Consider the following 22,509-nt stretch of genomic DNA (forward strand, 5'->3'; position numbering starts at 1 on the left):
TGTATGCGTGTGTGTCCGTGCATGTGTGTACACGCGCTTGTGTGTGTGTGTGGGGGGGGGGGGGGGGTGTTTGTGTGTGTATGTGTGTGTGTGTGTGTGTGTGTGCGCGTGTGTGTGCGTGTGTGTGTGCGTGTGTATTTGACACCAGGTTGTCAGATCTCATACAAGCACACCGTTGGTATGGCTGGAATCAATCGAGCAGGGCGTGTCCAATGCCTACCCGGATACCTGCCCACACCTCCTCTGCTACCACCGCGATGTGAAAATGGATCTTGGGTTCCAGAAACACTCGCCACATGCACTCGTAAGTTTTGTTCTCACAGACAACATGGACGCTAGTAGTGCACTAATGTTTATAGTCTAAAGAGCTTGGCCCATTTCGTGCATTGACTGATGTACGCTTTGGTCGACCTTGTGTGCTCTCTGTCTCCCTCCGTCTCTTTCTGTCTGTCTTTCTGTCTTTCTGTCTTTCTGTCTGTCTGTCTGTCTGTCTGTTTGTCTGTGTGTCTGTCTGTCTGTCTGTCTGTCTGTCTGTCTGTCTGTCTGTCTGTCTGTCTGTCTGTCTGTCTGTATGTCTGTCTGTCTGTCTGTCTGTCTGACTCCCTCTCTCTGTGTTTCTTTCTCTGTGTCTCTTTCTATGCCCGTCTGTCCGTCTGTCCGTCCATTCTCTCTCTCTCTCTCTCGCTCTCTCTCTCTCGCTCTCTCTCTCCTTTTCTCCCGCCCATAACCTGCAGGTTACATGTTCAAATCCGGAGGTGATACTTACGGCATTCTAGCCATGAACGAGTTTGCAGGACAGCTTGTACCTGCTCAGGCCAGCACCTATGCCAATGCCACTCAGCAGTGTCGGACCAGGCATGACTCAAGCAGCACCCTACCAATTGTGAGCAATGCCGCTGACCTGGCCCCACTTCAGGACCTTCTCGCCTCCTGGAACAACGTCTGGTACTTCATTCACTACCAGAATGCGAGCATCACGCCTGCAATGATTTCACTGGTGTCCTACAACTCCTGGCCAAACAGTCCCCCATCAGCAGCAGTGGCGGCCGCAAAAACCAAATGGGCCGTTTGCATGACATGTAAGTAACCTTGAGGAAATTCATTCTACTCTAACCAGTAACGGTTATCATTTGAAACAAACAGGCGGCGAGGTGACAACAATTTTAAGATGGCAATGAACAGAATCAGCTGAAACGACATGTTAAGTCGGTTTTATTGAAATGTGAAGTGGTGATGGACAACGAAATAACTGCTTCATCTGATTCTGTTCATTGCCATCTTAAAAAATTTGGATCGAAACAAGACTTTCCATCAACCACCGGACCATAGCTGCGACACATCCGTTGACACTCAATCCACCTTGCTGATGTTGTGCTGCGGCAATGCGTTGAGGTCGGCACGAGAGCGCAATTACACTACTTGCTGCTGTGGAGTGTGCCTGGTGAACTGTTCATGTTGTCATCTGCAAGCATTGTGCGGCATGGTTGTGTCAAATGCAACAAGACCTGTCATTGCGTTGGATGGTTTAATACGTCTAGGTTTTCTAGTCTGCCTCTTCACGTATATCCGCATGACTGTGTGTAACATGTGATAGTTATCCACATGATCACAATCTGTTAGCACCCTATACACGCCCATGTGACCTGAAGGGTGCACAATACACAACCCTGAATGAGACTTTTGCTGATAGGGTATAGGGGAATGGAAAAGGGAATTGTCCGAAGAAAACAATTAACTGTCACCACCACTAGAGTTTACCGGGTGTTAGCGGCCGTCGTGAGTTCCCTTCGGGAACGGACACGATAATTTACTTTTCTTTTTTTTACCAGGACTTGAGCCAGGCACCTTTGCTTCAGGCCAGTAACGCTCCAATCACTGAGCTAACGAAGAATGAGCTATGGTGTAGCAGGCGCGTAGCAGCCGGTCTGGCCGGTCCGGCTTTGGCCCGACCACTTTTTCGCCCCACCACGCTCAGAATGCAGGATTTTGCACCCTAATTTCAAAATTTCAAAATAATGTGTCTCACTTCAGTATGCTGCTTTGGGAAGGGCTAGCATCCTTTGTCAATGGATTCATTGGCTCGTTCAAATGATATCAGTGTTGTTGTTGTTGTTGACTTTTATTTTACTTCACCAATTGCACAGGCAAGATTGCCTTCTTACCGGCCTATAGGTCCGGTTCTCACAGAAAGATGAAGAAAATTATATGAGGAAATGTATAGAGATAAAGGCATGCAAGGGGTATGATTATTATAGTGTTCCATTATAATGACATCATTCGTGTCCGCTACTGCACAATGGCTACAGTAAGATCGGGCGCCGAAGAACGCAGGGGCTCGAGCGCAGCCTAGGAAAGTTCTTAAATTTTTGATTCTAGCCTGACCGTTCTTATTCACACGCGCGCGGCGAGTCGAGTTACGTCATGACGGTTGTCATGTACATGTACATGTAGTGCAATATGTAGTACTTCTAAACTAGTGCCAGTAGTGGGTGTCGTAAATGGGGATGACTGTACATGTAGCAGTTACTGTTTACACTTGTACATGACATGTACTCACCTCCCATACACATGATACATGTACAATGACTATGTAGATCTACATACAATGTAGATCTAGTGTTCTTAAATCTGATAATTCTAGCCTGGACTGTTCTTAAATTTTGCCGATTTTCCAGCCTGGGTGTTCTTCGGCGAGGTGTTCTTCGGCGCCCGATCTTACTGTAATTTAAGCGGCGGTGATATCTTAAACGATTTTAGCGAAAGGAGTGTTTTCGCTAACGTTTCGCGATGCCAATCGAAACTCTGCATTTACAGATCAGTACAGGCTGTATCGGCTATAGAGTGACCGGATATAAGAATACACCGGCTACAGTGATATTGGTACGAAGTATCAAACGCAAAACGTATTTTATCCAGTAAAAATATCACTATAACCAATACCTTCAGTATACCCAACTCGCAACACACTAACAGTCCTTGGCTACACCACGTACAGTTGAAATTGTCCAAATTTAATAACCAATATTATCGGATGTAATGATATATCGGATATTATGATGGCAACAAAGAATCTAAACATGCATAACACATTATAATTATTATTATCGGCTATAATGATAACTTTAAAATACATGTTGCAATAATATCAAAGGCCCTATTTTTTTACTTTCTTCACGTTGCTTATTTTTATAGTGATACATGTACATGTACATAACAGAATTTTTTATGGAAATGCGGGCACTGTCAACTATGCAGCATGCTCATTTGTCAAAACGCCATGCTGGAAGTATTTCCTTGCCTTTCATGTGTCGATCGAAAAAAGAAAAAAAATCGATCGTATCGCATAATAGTGATGCGTCGGTTATAGTGATAAAATCACGGAAATCAAAAGGGTACGCTATAGCCGATACAGACTGTACTTGCCATCTTCGTTTTTACTCTGAAATCGCAAAATATTTCATCGCCCATTGGTCCTGATTCCGAAAAAAACTATTATTTTTATCCCTTTAATTAGCCATTCTCTAGTAAAGGCATTTGTTGTTGTGTTTGTGTGTTTGTGTGTCTGTGTGTTGTTGTTTTTGTGTGTTGTTGTGTTTGTGTGTTTGTCTGTATGTTGTTGTGTTTGTGTGTTTGTGTGTCTGTGTGTTGTTGTGTTTGTGTGTTTGTGTGTGTTGTTGTGTTTGTGTGTTGTTGTGCTTGTGTGTTTGTGTACGGTATGTGCAGCATGCGTCGCTGTAGAAACGCGTGGCCGGATGTCCGCGGATGCGCTGACGGGATTTGTGACCTGCCAGCCAGGATACTACTGGAGCTGCTCCGGTGGACCTTGCACCCGAAATCCACGCCACGCCGTACCACCCGTGTGCAAGGATGACGAGTGGCTTAACCTCCCCACGTGCGCAGGTATGTTGTGTTATGTCTTTGTCTAACTTTGCCATACGTGTACAGGCATTGCTGCATTCTTGCTGAGAATCATGAATAATGCCACAGCTATAATAATAAAAATAATATAAACAGCTCGCATGTACCCCATGGGTGAGATAACCCATGGGGCTAACGCATCTGTCGGCAAAAAGAGTTAGAGAAAACGAGAAATACATGACATACACACCTTCTTCATTCTGCTATTGCAGGGAAAAACTACCTCGATTCCACCATGAGCCTAGGCATGAGGAACAATGCTATGAGGAAAAAATAAAATAGCACGAAAGATGACCAAGTACGAACAGTGCGAAGGAGAGGTTGGTGCGAAGTACAGCCAACTTCGCTTATAACGACACTCGGCGGGGCATCAGAAAAGTTTCCTTATTCGCGAAGTGTCGTTATACCCGAAGTCTCATTATATGTGTCACAGTTGGATGGGATTTTGCTCCGGGCATGAAAATTATGTCGTTATTCGCGAATTGTCGTTATATCCGCAGTCGTTGTAAGCGAAGTTGACGGTACGAACAAATTGAGGTATTGCGCTCTAAGCTCAATTGTGGTGCAGACCAGCAATACCTGGGTAGATGTATGCATGTTGTACACTCCTATGCATTTACAACACCACTGAATGGTCGAAGACCTCCAGCTTATGTTGTCATAATGTTGACTTCCGTCGACGTTCACAAATGGCCTTCAACCCCGGCTGTTAGCAACGATGACTGCGATCCATTTCCGAATCTCAAATCAAAACATATCCTGTCTGTACCTGCCTTTTGTTCTTACACCTTCTGACAGCGGGTAGTCCAAGCGTTCCTACTGGATACGACAGCAGCAACGCCGTCATTGATGCAACAACATCGTCATTTCACTGTGCACCAGGCTTCTACGAGAGGTGCACTCTGCCTAACTGCGCCGGCGGCATCAATAACACGGCGGCCACAGCTCGCACGGTGAACGGAGCACTGGTGTGGAACAATCTACCCACATGTCACAAGTTTGGTAAGTCTCCGTGGGTGTGGTGACCATGTATCAGACTGTACATCTGTGGTGTCGTGACCATGTGTCAGACTGTACACCTGTGCTGTGGTGACCATGTATCAGACTGTACATCTGTGCTGTGGTGACCATGTATCAGACTGTACATCTGTGATGCAGTGACCATGTATCAGACTGTACATCTGTAGTGTGGTGACCATGTATCAGACTGTACATCTGTGGTGTCGTGACCATGTACCATTCGCAACCTAATAGGCGCCATTTTGGTCTATTGCCTATTGCCTTGTAGTACCTATGGCGGCCATTTTGCTGCTATGGTGACCGGACTACGTCAACTACACATGAGCTACTCACCTGTACATCTCTGACGTTGTTTGCCGTTTTGCTTGTATAGATACATTTGAATGCGGTGTTTCCACCTACCTCACCGGCCAAGCAACCTCTCTCAGCAATGCGCGACGGAGCTGCCTTGACGCAGACACAGTCCTCCTGAGCGACCACTACCTCCGCGCCATGACACCTGGCAACCGTGGCTGCTTGCTAGGTAGGCCCAGACCGATTTGGCTCTTCCCAACCCATGGCGAAGGCGAGGTGTTCAACGGCAACGACACAGTAATGGATTTCGTCTCAGCCTCTCTCGGCGCGTACGATTTTGTTTGCCTACCACGTGAGTGCATACATTTGTCCAATGGTACAATACGATTCGGGCGATTTCAACCAATCAGCGGCCGTTCCGAGCGGGGTATACAGAATGTTATAACACGCTGGGGTCAAAAATATACCCAGCTCGGTTCACTCGGTTCAGAAATATACCCAGCTCGGTTCACTCGGTTCAGAAATATACCCCGCTCGGTTCACTCGGTTCAGAAATATACCCCGCTCGGTTCACTCGGTTCAGAAATATACCCCGCTCGGTTCACTCGGTTCAAAAATATACCCCGCTCGGTTCACTCGGTTCAGAAATATACCCCGCTCGGTTCACTCGGTTCAGAAATATACCCAGCTCGGTTCACTCGGTTCAGAAATATACCCCGCTCGGTTCACTCGGTTCAGAAATATACCCAGCTCGGTTCACTCGGTTCAGAAATATACCCCGCTCGGTTCACTCGGTTCAGAAATATACCCAGCTCGGTTCAGAAATATACCCCGCTCGGTTCACTCGGTTCAGAAATATACCCAGCTCGGTTCAGAAATATACCCAGCTCGGTTCACTCGGTTCAGAAATATACCCAGCTCGGTTCAGAAATATACCCAGCTCGGTTCACTCGGTTCAGAAATATACCCCGCTCGGTTCACTCGGTTCAGAAATATACCCCGCTCGGTTCACTCGGTTCAGAAATATACCCCGCTCGGTTCACTCGGTTCAGAAATATACCCCGCTCGGTTCAGAAATATACCCAGCAGAAAAGACAATTGAGGCAGCTAAGATGACATGATACTAATCTTCTGCCTGATTTTAATCATTTTATACAAACATTTTCATTTTCTCTTCATCATTTTGTCGGAACTAGGTCTCTGGACGTGGTGAGAAGGCAGAAATGCCCGTTCACTTGGTGAAGTAAAATAAAATAAACAAAAAAACAAACATGCTGCAGTCTTCCGGCTTCTGATATATCTACAGAGAGGTAACACTGAAAACACGGAATGTACTGATTTCAGTGGCTGTTACTCGGCAACGTGTTGCTAGTCGATCATATTTGAGCCTGAAAACAGGGTCCTTTTTGCCGAATCAACTTTTTCACTATTTGGATATTTGCTGATTTATTTAGATAACTATTCGCTAATAATGGCTGCGTCAGCGCCAGAAGTGTCTTCTATGGGTGAGCGATTAAGATGTAAGACGGAGCCGGAGACGTACATCTGCAATGCTTCCGTCGTCATTCGGGGCAACACCTCCATCATCTGCCTACCGCATTGCACCAAGCCAGTACCCAGTGCTCCCAGTAAGTCCCAAGTGATGCTATGCATCATGCACTTCCACTGTGATTTCATACGCACACACACACACACACACACACACACACACGCACGCACGCTAGCACACACCCACCCACACACGCACACACTCACACATGAATACGCACGTGCGCGCACACACACACACACACACGCACACACGCACGCACGCACACACACGCCCACGCATGCACACATTAAAAAAAATGCGCACTTGCGCGTGCACACACACACACACACACACACACACACACATCAATACATCCTTTAGATATGGCCACTGATTGAAGTCTAACTTTTGTGAGAATTTCTGTTTTGTCTAACAGAATCAATAATCTGTTCTGGCTATAATGTCAGTGTCAATCACCTGGCCACTTCATACTCATTAGCCCGGCAAGTGTGCAAGGATCAGGGGAATACGATATTAAAGTCCAAAGTTATCTCCAAGTTCAGGACTTTCCCGTGCTTTTCGGTAGGTCCTTAAACGTTTGAACGCATGCCACAACTGCTAGTAATGCTCCCTCCAATGTTTGTTTGAACCCGGATGGTGAGCCAATATAGTTATGATGAAGAAAGGAAAAGGACAAAATGTTACGAGTTATGAAAAACTGTCCACTAACGTAACCAGATCTTATACAGTCAGTGAGTGCGACAAAATGGCACAAAACTGACAAGGAGCACTGAGACATTCGGCGACCTGACACCTAGCTCCAACACTTCTCCAAGGCACAAACCAACAACCTTCCAACTTGGAACTAGTCCATCATACATGATAGTGGAGTTCAGTAGGATGTTGGCGTTTCAGTTTGTCACAATTCGTCTTCGCTTAGCTTCCCCTTCTATGTTTGCCTCCCAAGTTGGGTGGTCTGTTGCTTTGCGTCGTCGAGTTGTAGTAAGGCCGGTCTGTCCAATAGTCTTACTAGTTTCGTCATCATCCAGTAACTTTCGGCATTCTTTGTTGCCGTGATGCGTAGCTCGTGCTCTTCTTCGTTGCACTTTCCTTCCCCTCTTGGACCTTTCCGAACCTGAGCCTTCCAAGTTGGAAGGTTGTTGGTTTGCACCTTGGAGAAGTGTTGGAGCTGGGTGTCAGTCCGCCGAATGTCTCAATACTCCTTGTCAGCTTGTGCCTTTTTGTCGCACTCGCTGACTGTAGAAGATCTGGTTACGTTGGTGGACAATTTGTCATAACTCGTAACATTTTGTCCTTTTCCTTTCTCCAATGTTTGTGTTATGATTTACCCGAGGATGTACCCACTATGTGGACAGTGCTCAACACCGCGGAGGCAGAGCATAGTACACAGAACAGCAAGGACAATCAAAGAAGCATGAAACGTTAGGTAGCGGCAAACAAACCATGATTGCTCCTGTTGTTCTGTGTTATGGATTTAAAATCTTTGTCAAGTTTCAGGCTTCTTTCTCCTTCCTTGTTCTTTTCTTCCAATTATTATGTTCTTTCCTTTTTTCCTCGAATTCTGCTCCATTTCTTTATCCACATACCAAACATGCATGAAACTTACCAGAAAAGTACCGAATTCTGCCAATTTTTCTGCCGGCATTATCCACCGGTGCCTACTTGAGAGTGCTCGACTACTGTGCATCTAAGACTGAACTGTCAAGTCATGTGTGGAATCTGAACTGCGGGTGGGATGCCATTACTCTTTTCGCTGGCGTATTCACACAATAACACCGGCGTATTCCAACAAGTCGGAAAGGCGAAACCTATGCAGAATCGAGAAGCTCGCTATACTGAACAATGTCCAGAACCTGAATAGTCTGATCAAAGGAAGCCAACTAGTATCAAAATGCCGCCACGAGAACAAAAAGTGCATAGAAAACTTCACAGCTAGCGTGAAATTGTGGAATAATTCAGTTGCCAGTCGCAGCTGCCGTGCAAGGTCTGTACCCTGCACAATCATGACTGGTTGGGCATACGTTGGTGCTAACATTATACTTATCCCTCACAACATCCATAGAGTCTTGCCTGATACTGGCTTTCATTCGTGAATTGCACAGAGTAATGTTTTTAAATAATGTCAATTTAAGCGCCAGGTATCCTGCATATTAGGAAATCAGAGGCCACATGCCACGTACTGCTCTTTTCTCTCCGAAACTCAACACTTGCAAGCCACATATGAAAGAAAGAAAGAAATATCTGGCTTGCAAGTGTTGAGTTTCGGAGAGAAAAGAGCAGTACGTGGCATGTGGCCTCTGATTTCCTAATACTTTGAAATTCTCCGTAAAGTCCAAATTTGAAAAGGTATCCCGCATGATCATATTAAAATACTGATTACAGTCCGTTTCAAAAAGATTTACAACCCTGGCGATCGCCCGCGGAGTTTGGCGTCTTACCGTATGAGCACTCGAGCGCTGCCTGGAAAAACTCACTGTGAACTCGAAGAAATATTCCGCGCGAAAGCAGGAAAAATGACAACTCACTCACGTTGACACAGTCATGGACGTACGTCTGGTTTACAACAAACGAGTTCTTCCTCGTATCGATAATGGAGTCAGAGAGGACATGTCGAAACGAAAGTGTTGTAAATGTTGACGAGCGGCATGTGTCCCAATCCGTTTTGTGACCAAAATAGTTTCTTTGAGCTGCGATGCAATTTACTCACCGTGTGACGAAAACGACATCGACACGGACTCATTCCCAAGGCCATGACTTGGCAAAGCTATCCGTGTGACTTCGACGACATTTAATTTTGAGAAAAACAGACGCTTGTGAACGCTGATAGAAGACGGCGTTGACTGCTAAATTCAAATAAATTGGCGATCTTGAAATACTAAAAATAAATCTCAAAAAGCTACAGCGCGATGACTTCCATATTCACTCGCACCATTGCAGTGTTGTGGGTGTGTTCACATGGCGTGAGCCAGTCAAGTGTCAGTCAGTTCGGCAGGAAGCGCGACCTCCAACAACAAGTCGTTTGGTGCAGCCATCTTCTTTGTCTTGTACCAGCTTGATCACCAAAACAATGAAAAAAAAGTTTGACTTGAGGATAGGTTGGGATTTGAACTCACAACTTCATGGTCAGCAGACAGCATTCATAACTACAAGGCCAAAAAGGAAAGGATAAATCGTGGGTTTTGATAAAAAAATCGATACTGGCTTCCTGGGCAAATTGTAAACCATGGGAAAAGGCCGGAAACCTGGCCGAAATTCTAACTCCTTAACGGTTGGTCCAATTGTTCCGAAACCTTCACAGAACAATTTGCCGTGTCCTAACAAGCCATTCTATGTACTTTGTTGTCCAAATTTCCCTTATCTTCATACTTTTTAAGACCCAAACCTGATTGTAAATCTTTTTGAAACGGACTATAGTCTTGGGTTTCAGTATCAGTCGTCTGATAACCGCAGTAGCATGAAACTTTGAGTTACGACATATCCAAACTGGTCGTATTTCTCTTTCTCAATATCTGTTTATGTATCTTATGTATCTATCCTTTTCCTCGTTTTCTCTCTTTCGCACATTCTCTTTCTTTCTCACGCATCCTCTTTCTACCTATCTTTCACTCACTCTCTTTTTCACACATACACACACACACACATCTTGGACCTTGGACCTTGCACGCGCTGCCATATTCTGGCCATGCCGACCCCATGGGGGGGGGGGGGGGTTGAGCAGGTTCGGAACAGTAGGGGCGATGACGAGATAGGTCCTGTGGTCTACTGAAACGCCGACCGCAATTAGAAACGATGCAGAACGAGCTGCGGTCTGTGTTGGTTGCTCTGGCCTAGCCACGGCTGCACTTGTGAGGTTTCATGCCTTGGCGTGATAGCACGCAGCGCACATACAGACGCACACTCTCTCTGTCTCCCCAACTCATTTTTGCCCTCTGTTTTCACATTTTCTGACTGGATAGTATCTGGTTGCATTTGTCGCGAATCGCGAGAATAATCTAATCAACTCCTTATTTGCGCGTCGTGCGCCTAAATCTGCTATGCATACTGTATTGTTGTACGCTGTATTTTCTTTTCGGGGTACGTGCTAGTGCCGAATTGGGCCAGCACCGTACTCACCTTCTTTCTGTAGTATTCATATTTGGTTACAGTGTGCTCGTAATGGTGTTGCTGCTGTTTTCCCCCGAAACAAAGAGCTCTTTCCGGTTGGTGAAAGAGCTGCCGAATTTCTTCTTATCATCGACTTCATTACTTGAAATGATCTTACTCGTAGCCTTGACCAGAGTCAAGCTACAACAACCGAAGCTCTTGTTGTGTGTTATGGACTGACATAGATAATCGGCCAGTGATACACAACAGCATTGGATGACCGTCATGAAACGCAGAAGTTTGGTTTCTCCGTATCGATGTTGTCGTTGCTGTGAGAAACCTTTGACGCAGTGTGTATATGTATGTGTTGGGTCTGTCTTGCATTCACCACAGGCCGAGATCGCTGTGCTAACGAAGAACGGAGCATCTTCCATTTGGACGAGGTATACGAACAAGAAACCCGGGAGGTATAGCTTGCAGACCAACAGTACCGATTTAATCTACAGCCAGACGAGAGCAAGGGCTGATGCCTTCATCTGCGCCTTAGGTAGGTGTGTGTGTGTGTGTGTATGTGTCTGTGTGTCTGTGTGTGCATGTGTGTGTGTGTGTACATGCGTGCGTGCGTGCATGCGTGTGTGTGGGTGTGTATGTGGGTGTCTTTAAACAGCAGATAGGTAATTGCAATGAAATAGTGCATTCTCCAGAGTATAAGCCTCACTGGAGCATAGGACACACGCCCCCCCCCCCCCACCCCAAATGTTTTTTTGCCATGAAATGCAGATACCTACCCCTATTAACACAGTTAGTTTGATCAAAAACTTTGATGTTGAGCCAATAGTAATATGGGCCTCAACCAGCGAAATCAGCCCTTAGGGTCAAAATTTCAAAATTCCTTTTTGGTTAGAAATTAATTTTGTTGAAACACATCTTCTGAAGGACCTCAGCCTAGAAAAAGTTCAATATTCCTATTCAAAACGGGTGTATACACCAATATACAGGATGTACTCCAAATTGGTGCAATGTATGTATACTGTGCATGTGTACAATGAATATTCAGCATTCTAAGGTGGGTGGGCAGCTTGAATGCATACTGACCAACCACCACAATCTCAATCCCTTGACAAGACATGCAGAATCCCTGGATTTCTCTCAAAATCCCTGGATGGCACAAAAACAAGTGAAAAAGAGCTTTTCCCGCCAAAAAAACGTTCGACTCTGCAGCTGTGCGTACAGCACAGATCGACCCTGTTGCGCCTGTATTAGTGCAGTTTGATCAGTCGGCGCCCGCCTGTCACTTTGTCAGTGCAGATCTTGCACGGTCAGGTCTTCAAAGTGCTGTGCACAGTTCGAAGTGCGAATGAGCACCGTACATACCTTTGAAAAAGTTCAAAAAACCGGGACATTCGGGGAGAAACCATGGAGTTTTCAGGAAAATCCTGTATCAGACAAAACTTTGGTTTTCCGGGAGTTTGCTTGAAATCCCCGGGACCCCGGGAGGAGTGTTGATTTTCCGGGATTTTCCCGGGAAAGACGGGAGGGTTGGCCAGTATGTGAATGCCTTTGAAATAGTGCAGTAAGCAGCTATAATGACAGAGAATAGCTGATGAGTGCGGAGAAATGATCGACATATTCGCAGCTGCAACCTGCGTGGAGTCGTTCCGCAATCTCGTCTTCCTTTTCATCCTCCACAGATGAAGACACGACGTCGCTGCCGTCACTGACCCCAGACTCAGAATTTATCTCAGGTGACGACTCCTCATCTTCCGACTCTCGACAAGTCATCGGCCACCTTGAGCCGCATCGCAGCAGGAGATGACGGCTGCAATTCCGCCTCGCTGTCGACATCGATGTCGGAACCAAAGAACGTCTCATCTCTGAACTTCAGCGGCTACTTCAGCATCCACTCCCCACCAGGCTCGAGCTAGCTGTACACCATGACTGCCGTGTGTGCTCTGCGAACAGCTCTAGCGTCCGCAGCCATCACAACAAGATCAAGGATCACTGGAGTCGACACTCACCACCACTTCTTCAAAATAAATAATACTTCAAGCTAGGAGTTCAGCGCGATCAAAAAATTCGTTGAACGTCACAAATCGACCTTTTTCTCGAAGAAAAAAAACGAAACCTCTTAGATTCGTTTTCGCTGACTGCGGCTCATAATATATAAAGAGAAAAGGACCTATAAGTTACTTCCTCCGCGTCATCGAAATTGTCGCAGTTTGACTTTTGATATAAAATGGGGTATTTACTCACCAGCACTCGTACCAGAAGCAAGGAATCGGACATAGGCGATAGTCATCAGTATAGGGTGACGGCAAAGTTCTATTTTCTGTTATTGGAAGCTGGAATTTTTGAACTAGATGCAATTTCTTCGCTGATGTCGCTGCGATGGTAATTTCGACTCGCTGAGATCAGTCAGGCGTTGCAGCCTGCACATTTCTCGTGCTTATGGCCATTCACTCAAGCCTCATCACTGTTTTACCTTAGCTCGGGTGAGAATGACTTCGTGGAACAAGTGGCAGCGCTTGGAGAAACATCGAGGGGTCAGCAAACTAAATGCCTGCAACAGCGATAAAATTTGTCGCTCTGGCTGAGACACTCAGTTCATGATTGTGTACCTTCAAGAGCCGTGTAGACTCTACACGTAGTGCTAGTGATGCACGCGCAGGTGCCGTACCATGGTATACCAGTGATGCTGAAAAAAATGGCGCGCTGGACGTGATAGTACACTTACCTGCATGAGCTGTGACCACACAGCTAAAATAAATAGGCATGCCACGGCTAAAAAAAAGTTCATTTCAAGATCGAGCTGATTCCGCCCCCGGGAATCAACCGACTTCGCAACGATCGTGTATTCTTACTAGGCTTCGTTGGTGGTGAGGTAGAAATCATCCAGAGCTAGCAGACGACAAGCATAGTAGCTCTTATCCTGTGGAGAAAGTCAAAGCGTTTGAGATGAGGCGCGACCAACTTTCAACCTTCCTTGAAATATTTCGGAACGATATTTTTGCGCCCAATTGACATCAGCGACGACGAGGACTTCATCTCTGCATGAAAACTCTCAGTCCAACTGTCCTGGAACGTTACTCTAGTCTTCAGACTATCATACTGTGTAAAATTATGGAGTTGTCAGTAACAAGTGACAAGTCACTAGTCAAACTGCGACAATTTCGATGACGCGGAGGAAGTACATGTACTAGTTATGACTAACAGTCCACCAAGGTAACCAAGGTAACCAAGGTAACCAAGGTAACCAAGGTAATCAGATAATATGCAGTCAGATAGTGCGACAAGGCACAAAACTGACAAGGATATTGAGACATTCGACGACCTGACACCTAGTTCCAACACATCTACGAAGCGCAAACCAAAAACCTTCCAACTTGGAAGGCTCAGGTGCGGAAAGTTGCATTGAGGGGAAGGGATGCGCCACGAAGATATGCACGAGCTATGTCCCTCGGCAACAAAGAATTGTCCAATGCCTCAATATCCTTGTGAGATTTGTGCCCTATTGTCGCACTATCTGACTGCATGTTATCTCCTTGGTGGACTGTTAGCCATAACTTGTACCTTATAGGTCCTTTTCTCTTTACATATTAGTTTGATCATCAGAGTATAATCTGCAGTCGCTCTTTTGGCATGAATTTTACCTCGAATCCAATGGTATTCATATTCTTTGCTGCATCTTCGCCATTGCTTACAGATGTGGATGAGTGTGCAACAGGTCCTTGTGGCGCGGGAAACGTTTGCAGGAACACAAAGGGAAGCTACGTATGTACTGGTAAGTGAATCTCACGTAGCTCCCGCCGCTTCTCTTACATTTTAGTTCCCCTTCCATCTTTTCTTTCTTTCTCCTAGCAATCTAGCTCTATTAGCGCCATGGCTGGCTATCACCCTCATTACCGTTTCATTGGCTAGTGCAACGTGATTGTGAATAAAAATATAAAAAATTTAATGTGTTGAAGCCAGGTCTCTCTCTCTCTCTCTCTCTCTGACTCTTTGTCTCTCACGTGCACACACACACACACACACACACACACACACACACACACACACACACACACACGCACACCTAAAAATCCCAACCTAGGTTCAGCATGCACATAATGACGATGAATGACATGCACCAGCCATCTTACACATATGTGACTGTACACCCCCTAAAAAGGGAGGGGGGGGGCAGCTACGCCACAGTAACTATCCTTCAACTGAGCGAGGTCCACCACTGATTATGACATGTCAGGTGATAGTTACCAGGGTTGCAGCCAATCAGGGACCTTTCTGAATGTGGGATGTTTTTTCCACAACCGCCCGCTCAAATGAGCCATCAACACATGAAAAGTCACGCAGTTTGAACTCTTTACCCTTCAAGTGCTTTTAAAGGTGAAAACCTGGAAAGATCAAGAGGTCAAATAGTACTGTACAAATGGAATTAAAAGTGACGTCGTGCCAGTGCACAAACGGGACTGACTGGTGACTGTGGGTATTACACTGATGCTGGGTTTCAATAGCACACCATGTACCTCCAACCCGTTCACGGCCACGGACGGGTTGATATCACTTACAAGTTATTACCCATTGATGTGTGTGCGTGCGTGTTTGTGTGTATGTGCACGTGTGTTTGGGTGTGTGTGTGTGGTTGTGTGTGTGCATGTGTTTTGTATGGGTGTGTTTGTGTGTGTGTGTGTGTGTGTGCACGTGTGTTTGTTTGTGTGTGTGTGTGTGTTTGCACGTGTGTGCACGTGTGTGTGCGCGTGTGTGTGCGTGTGCGTATGTGCATTTCGATGTGTGCATGTCTGTGTACATGAATCCGTGTTTATCATGCAGCTTCAGCCAGTGGCTAAAGAGAATGCCTGAAGAGATGCCATCAACGGAACCCTTCAACAGCACTGACATCTCTTTGAAATCCAGCACGTCATCACCTGCCTAGCAGTTTCTAAGTGCATGCACTGGAGTCAGCGCCGGAACGCTCCTGTTCTCCCTGGCGGATGGAGAGGAGCCATGACTTTGACTTTGACATTAGCCATGGTGTCGACTTCATTAGTGTTGACCTTGTATTTTGGGGCTTTATTATTTTATTAGATACAATTGGGTGATCTCACCCATTCCACAATACTCTGCAAATTTCCGAACCATTCCATTATATACAACGTTTCGGTAAATGGCCTTCTTCAGGTAGTCAATGCAGAGTATTATGGAATGGGTGAGTTCGACCAATTGTATCTACTATGAAACTGCAGGAAGCCTCCAAACTTCTTCTCAGTTATTTTTTATTGTTTCACTATCCAGTTTTATCCCTGCTCTGTCCCTGATCTGTATAAATTTTGATCAAAAAAAAGGATTTCAGTTTGAACTCGTGATTTAGTCAGCTATCCATGTTGATCTCGACTTGAAATGTTTCATGATCCGACAATCATGTTCAGCCGTGCCTGGTGTGTGTGTGTGTGTGTGTGTGTGTGTGTGTGTGTGTGTGTGTGTGTGTGTGTGTGTGTGTGTGTGTGTGTGTGTGTGTGTGTGTGTGTGTTGAATGGTGTAATCCCAGCACAAGTTGCTATGTCTAACATAGCTGTTCGTTATCATCGCTTCCGCGATGGGCATGTCTGAGGTCTGAGGTGTGTGTGTGTGTGTGTGTGTGTGTGTGTGTGTGTGTGTGTGTGTGTGTGTGTGTGTGTGTGTGTGTGTCCCATATGGCGAAGTGGTATGTGCAGTTGATGTCCAATGGTGAGGCTGCGGGTCCTTATGCCGAGGAGTATGGCCACACCCGTCTTTCTTCTCTTTCTCGATCTCCTCCCGACATTTCTTTCATTCTCCTGGGTGGTTACCAAGGTTACCAACAGCCAGTGCATGCCAGAGTATGTGCTGTGTGTGCAGTGATATGTGTGCGCAAAACATGAAAAGACCAAAAAGTGGGGATTCACTGGCCAGAAAACGCCACTTCATAGCTGTGTGTTGTAGACCAGACTAAAATAGTGGCTGTTGAATGATGCCAGCATGCACCAGTCACCTGGTCACCGTGCCCAGCCTGCAGGCTACAACTAATTTCCTTAGTGGCCGTCCGTAAATGTCGATAGTTTTTACAATCCGTGAAATTTTCGTACCTGGCCTGGGTGGTGGGTGCAGCCGAAATTCAAAGTAAATAAAATATCGATGACACGCGGACCTGGCGCCCAGTACTGCGTGTGCGTGGGTCTGCGTGCGTCGAACCACACGTAGAGGGGACGGTTTCAAATAGGACATAGGTTGCAAACCGGAACGGACTCAATATTCACTTTCTCTCTTGGTATTTTGATTAGAAAACATATGTCACAGTGAGACTACGATGTGTTATACTCCGAGCCAAAATTTCATGGCTCTGCGATGACCAGAAGCGCCATATCAAGCAGGTGAGTTTTTGACGTGTTGCTTCGCACTGCGACTTGAGTTTTGCGACTTTCGAAAAATCAACTTCTTGTCGCAGGTAAACAGCAGCTCGCCTCTCGCCAATAAAGCACCGCATACCAATCAAAACTAATGGAAGCACACACAAGGCTTATCGTTACTCTGTACTGGCCGTCGTGGAGCGATAGCAATTACCTAATTTCAGACCCAGAGTGAATTTGACGTGCACTCCAAAACGTGTCCGGTTTGGAGCCACCTCTGATTTGAACTTTTTTGAAGCGAAAAATTGGGCAACTTGGAGGCAATGGGTCAACACAAAGGAGTGGCTCAGTTCGATTGACTCTGGCCCCAGAGCAAACTTCAACATGCCAGCTTCCTTCCACAAACATATTTCGAGTGAAAAATCAACGCTGATGATCGGTTTGGGTCTATACAAATTTGGCTGTCAAAGCGTCCCGGTATCGAGCCGTCCCCTCTATAGATTGTTGTCTCCAAAAAATGTAGTGGAGATCGAAACTCTTGAAGCAAAAGAAAGAGGGAAGTTTGTCAGATATTATTCACAAGTATAATTATTGCACAATTATTCGAAGTATCACAATACCTGATTAATCCGGGCCAAGTCCAGCTCTTATTTGAACTCCACATCGAAGAATTGCTACATCGCCAATGGTTGGAACAGTTCCCATGTGGAGCGTGGCCTAACGAAAATGGCACGCAGACTACTTTGTTTGGTACAGCTGCCTAACAAAAGTGGCACGGCAGACTACTTTGTTTGGTACAGCTGCCAAAAAAGATAAGTTTTTCAAAGAGCTTGACAGCCCTGGTGAAGACGACGATGGCTACTACGCCGTCATCGAAGCCTTGTGGACTGTTGTAGGTACAGTACAGTCATGTGTCATCAATATTTTTATGCCGTAAAAAGTAGGGGGGGGGGGGTGGGTGGTGGGTCCTGGTTACTTTGTAGAATTCACGGATTGAAAAAACTATCGATATTTACGGATAGCCCCTTAGCATAGGGTAGGACTAAAGCGGGATTCACAGAAGCTTTTTTGCGATGCGACACGCGATGCGACAGACGCGAAACCGGGAAAACCCCAAATCGCAGCCATGTCGCACCCCACGCAACTGCCGCAACTGGGCCATCGCAGGCCATCGCAGAAGTTGAGCTTGGCTCAACTTTTGCGATGCGATGCGATGCGACAAGCGATTTGGTGTACGATTTTGACCTTTTCTACAGCAAAGTTGTACAATGGTGCAAGAGTTGCCTATAAATTTTTACAAGTTGTGTCAAACCGCGCGAATATCATGGTGACGTACCCAAATCAGCAAAACTTTGTCGCATCGTTGACTTCTTCTGTGAATGGTATTTCGCGAGTTCGCATCGCACGCATCCATCGCAGATCGCGTCGCATCGCGTGTCGCATCGCAAAAAAGCTTCTGTGAATCCCGCTTTAAGCGGGATTCACAGAAGCTTTTCTGCGATGCGACACGCGATGCGACGCGATCTGCGATGGATGCGTGCGATGCGAACTCGCGAAATACCATTCACAGAAGAAGTCAGCGATGCGACAAAGTTTTGCTGATTTGGGTACGTCACCATGATATTCGCGCGGTTTGACACAACTTGTAAAAATTTATAGGCAATTCTTGCACCTTTGTACAACTTTGCTGTAGAAAAGGTCAAAATCGTACACCAAATCGCTTGTCGCATCGCATCGCATCGCAAAAGTTGAGCCAAGCTCAACTTCTGCGATGGCATGCGATGGCCCAGTTGCGTCAGTTGCGTGGGGTGCGACATGGCTGCGATTTGGGGTTTTCCCGGTTTCGCGCCTGTCGCATCGCGTGTCGCATCGCAAAAAAGCTTCTGTGAATCCCGCTTAAAGCGGGATTCACAGAAGCTTTTTTGGGATGCGACACGCGATGCGACAGGCGCGAAACCGGGAAAACCCCAAATCGCAGCCATGTCGCACCCCACGCAACTGCCGCAACTGGGCCATCGCAGAAGTTGAGCTTGGCTCAACTTTTGCGATGCGATGCGATGCGACAAGCGATTTGGCGTACGATTTTGACCTTTTCTACAGCAAAGTTGTACAAAGGTGCAAGAGTTGCCTATAAATTTGTACAAGTTGTATCAAACCGCGCGAATATCATGGTGACGTAGCCAAATCAGCAAGATTTTGTCGCATCACTGACTTCTTCTGTGAATGGTATTTCGCGAGTTCGCATCGCACGCGTCCGTCGCAGATCGCGTCGCATCGCGTGTCGCATCGCAAAAAAGCTTCTGTGAATCCCGCTTTAAGGGACAAGCCCAACTATTTTTGCAGATTTTCTGTCATAAAAAAATTAACGTCACAGCCAAGGCTTCGTACGTGGCCGCGTCGCAGCGGTGCACGATACCGACTGGACACTTGGCCGTGGCCATTGCGAGGTCAGACGGATGAGCAACCTGCGCGTACACAACTCCCTGGTCTCCAATCTAGTGTATGTACCGTAGTTCTCTCTCATACGGTGCTTTTCTTATCTCGTCTTGTAGAGTTTTCAGAACTACATGTTGAAGGAGAAAAAATGATACAGATATACGAACTGTTTGTGGTATTCGCCAACTGCAATTAATTTATTTCGTTCTTCCCCCGTCTGTTGGCTCTGGTAAAAGAATAAAGGAGCTTTGTCGTTGGCAGATGTCAAGCCTAAGAACATCCTGGTAGCTTTTCAGTTGATGCTGTGCGAGCAGGACTGTCTGCCTTGTAGTTTGAATTGGAGCTGTGCATATTCGATTACCCGAAATCTGGCATTGTTATGGAGCGGCGGAAGTTTTCGATGCAAGAAATGTGTGGCCGTGACGCACCAGTACATGTACTGTGTGTAAGGAAATCGTCTCACACGTCTCCGGAGAGAAGGGAACATGCTGAACATATAAACGTACCAGCATAGTCGCCAACGAATCATCTCAGCCAGTACATGTGCCTAATAACTGAGGATTTTAACTCGTGCTGCCTAAACATTGGTCTACTTGACGCTGTGCAGATAGATAACCATGACTCTGGCTATGCTTCTGACCTTGGAGTTTAATCCTCTTCTTCTTCTTATCAGCTGAGGCTTTGGGGTAAGCATGATCAACAGATGCTGAACTGCTTACATCGCTAGAGGACTCACTTGACTTAGTGGTGTGGCACCTGTAATGTTACCGACACAACAACACTTGGTCACTGACAAATGTGATGCAAAGGAATCAAGAGATGGTACAACTGTTCTCACTGGTAACTAGCAACTGCATGAAATAGATCACATTCAGATTCTTCCTGTCCATTTAATTCCAATACCTGTGCTTCCCAAATTGGCATTCTAGTATGCGAAAGCCGCAGGAGATGAACGGAACTCCGTCAAAAGCTATCTGTGCACAGCTCGCGCCACGTTCATGGCTCCAAATGAAGGCCTTTGGACGCGGAATGGCCTCCTTGAAGATCTCTTCAACACTGCAACATTTGTGGACATAGCACACATACATGTAGAAGACGTTATAATCATACCAGCACTCATTAACGACTCGGCTATGTACACTGCAACGATATGTGTGGGAATATGGTTGATGGGAGGCCCCCTTGTAACGTGGAGCAGAACGTTATGTGGGATGGCTGCAGGGAATATCAAAATTTTATAATCCTACAGTTCTATGTGAGTGTGAATGCATTTACGTGTATCCGCTAGCAGGGCTGTAACGCACGGTGCACTAATGTAGGGCAATGCACACTACATATTCTTCTCTTGAAAACCTATCAATTATACAACTCACTGCTCCTTTGGAACCAACAAAAACACGACGAAGCTTCGAAGACAGCATTTTGGTGCTCTGTTTTGGTGGGTCTTACCTGTCTCCTTTGGAACCAACAAAAACACGACGAAGCTTCGAAGACAGCATTTTGGTGCTCTGTTTTGGTGGGTCTTACCTGTTTGAAAACGGTTTTTCTGTGGTCCTCGTTACAAAGCTAGCACGCGGTAGGGCAACTTTCAGGAAATCCTCCAATTCCTCCGCTCCATCTAGTATTCTAACCTCGTTTGCCATGATGATATCGGATCATGATGAGGACAAAAACAAAAACAGAAACGTGTCCATCTACCACTGATCTACAAAAACAAAAAACAAAAAACGTTTCTGTAACTGTTCCTCCCTTCCCGCCGCAATGCTTTCTTTTGTGTACCTGGTGTACTGTAGTACAAAAGTCATGTACGTGTACGCGAATGCAAGCTAAATCTGTCCGACCCTGCAATGGCCACGGCCAAGTGTCCCAAGGAGCTTCCGGTCGGTATCGCGGATCGCGCGACGCGACCACGTACGAAGGCTTGGCTGTGACGTTTATTTTTTATGGCAGAAAATCCGCAAAAATAGTTGGGCTTGTCCCTTTAGTCTTTCGCCTTAGCATATTTGGGCGAGTTTCTAATTCTGTCACTCGAGTTGAACCTTTGAACCTTCGAGTTGAACCTTGGTGCGAAATTTGTCGCCTGCGTGTGCTGGCACACAGTCCGTGCGCCAAGTATTAGTTCAAAAAAGTCGTCTAAAAGTTGCACTTTTATTTGCAACCGCGGGAAATTTGAAGACGAATTTAGTGACATACCGAATTCTTCTCAATTTTCGACAATTGGTTACCTTGAGAATACAGGCTTATCCTCCTATATCGATTGCTTTTGCGCCGTTATCGTGTTAGAAGGGTGAGCGATGAGCACATTTTTCGAAAGTGCACCACGATATTCGACATCTCACGTCGTTGCGGTGCCTTTTTGTTTCTCTTCTCAATTTCCCATTTCGTAGATACGTCGCAGGAGATTGTGGGCCGTCTTATTTTGCAAGGCTCTATCTCTGATAAAACTACGCGAATGGGCGGACAGATGGTGTGTCTATAGGCCAGGAAGAAACCACGAGTGTCCGCACTGTGACCAAGTCCAAATGGGTCGCCAAAGCCAGGGCTCGAAATTGCATCCTGACAGGCAATGCGGATCATGTGTAGCCTGCCAAGATGTTCCCCTTGATGGCAGATATGCCCACCCCGAGACCACGCAATGCTGGGAATATGCACATCATCCTACAATACCACGAAATGCATGTATCTGCAAGAAATGCATGAAAAGGCTCATAAATCAATCAGCAGAGCCAATGCCTGTCGCCGACAACGTGCAGCCTACAGAAGCAATGCCTGCACTTGCGGCAGCAGCAGCAGCAGCACCACCAACACCTGTACCCGTACTCGAAACAACACCAGACTGCTCAGTAG

The 22,509-nt window shown here is 46.2% G+C and overlaps 1 protein-coding gene and 1 long non-coding RNA gene across 2 annotated transcripts in view; one reads left to right on the forward strand and one right to left on the reverse strand.

Moving 5' to 3' along the window:
• Window positions 1–16,264, forward strand: part of LOC135827361 (uncharacterized) — a 26,415-nt gene extending 10,151 nt beyond the window's left edge. The window contains exons 6-15 of the mRNA XM_065339869.1: window positions 149–304; window positions 735–1,079; window positions 3,724–3,900; window positions 4,717–4,920; window positions 5,312–5,584; window positions 6,687–6,860; window positions 7,200–7,345; window positions 11,261–11,414; window positions 14,571–14,648; window positions 15,695–16,264. Coding sequence (XP_065195941.1) covers window positions 149–304; window positions 735–1,079; window positions 3,724–3,900; window positions 4,717–4,920; window positions 5,312–5,584; window positions 6,687–6,860; window positions 7,200–7,345; window positions 11,261–11,414; window positions 14,571–14,648; window positions 15,695–15,711 — 1,724 coding nt within the window. The 3' untranslated portion in view covers window positions 15,712–16,264. The remainder of the gene's footprint in view (window positions 1–148; window positions 305–734; window positions 1,080–3,723; window positions 3,901–4,716; window positions 4,921–5,311; window positions 5,585–6,686; window positions 6,861–7,199; window positions 7,346–11,260; window positions 11,415–14,570; window positions 14,649–15,694) is intronic.
• Window positions 16,265–20,301: 4,037 nt separating this feature from the next.
• On the reverse strand, window positions 20,302–21,586 carry LOC135827316 (uncharacterized). Its single transcript, XR_010555385.1, has 3 exons — window positions 21,190–21,586; window positions 20,566–20,718; window positions 20,302–20,418 (listed from the first exon to the last, which is right to left on the reverse strand). It is a non-coding gene; the product is annotated as an uncharacterized LOC135827316 (long non-coding RNA).
• Window positions 21,587–22,509: the final 923 nt, after the last annotated feature.

Source organism: Sycon ciliatum, chromosome 11 (genome assembly GCF_964019385.1).
Source record: "Sycon ciliatum chromosome 11, ocSycCili1.1, whole genome shotgun sequence".
In the NCBI taxonomy this organism is placed as follows: Eukaryota; Metazoa; Porifera; class Calcarea; order Leucosolenida; family Sycettidae; genus Sycon; species Sycon ciliatum.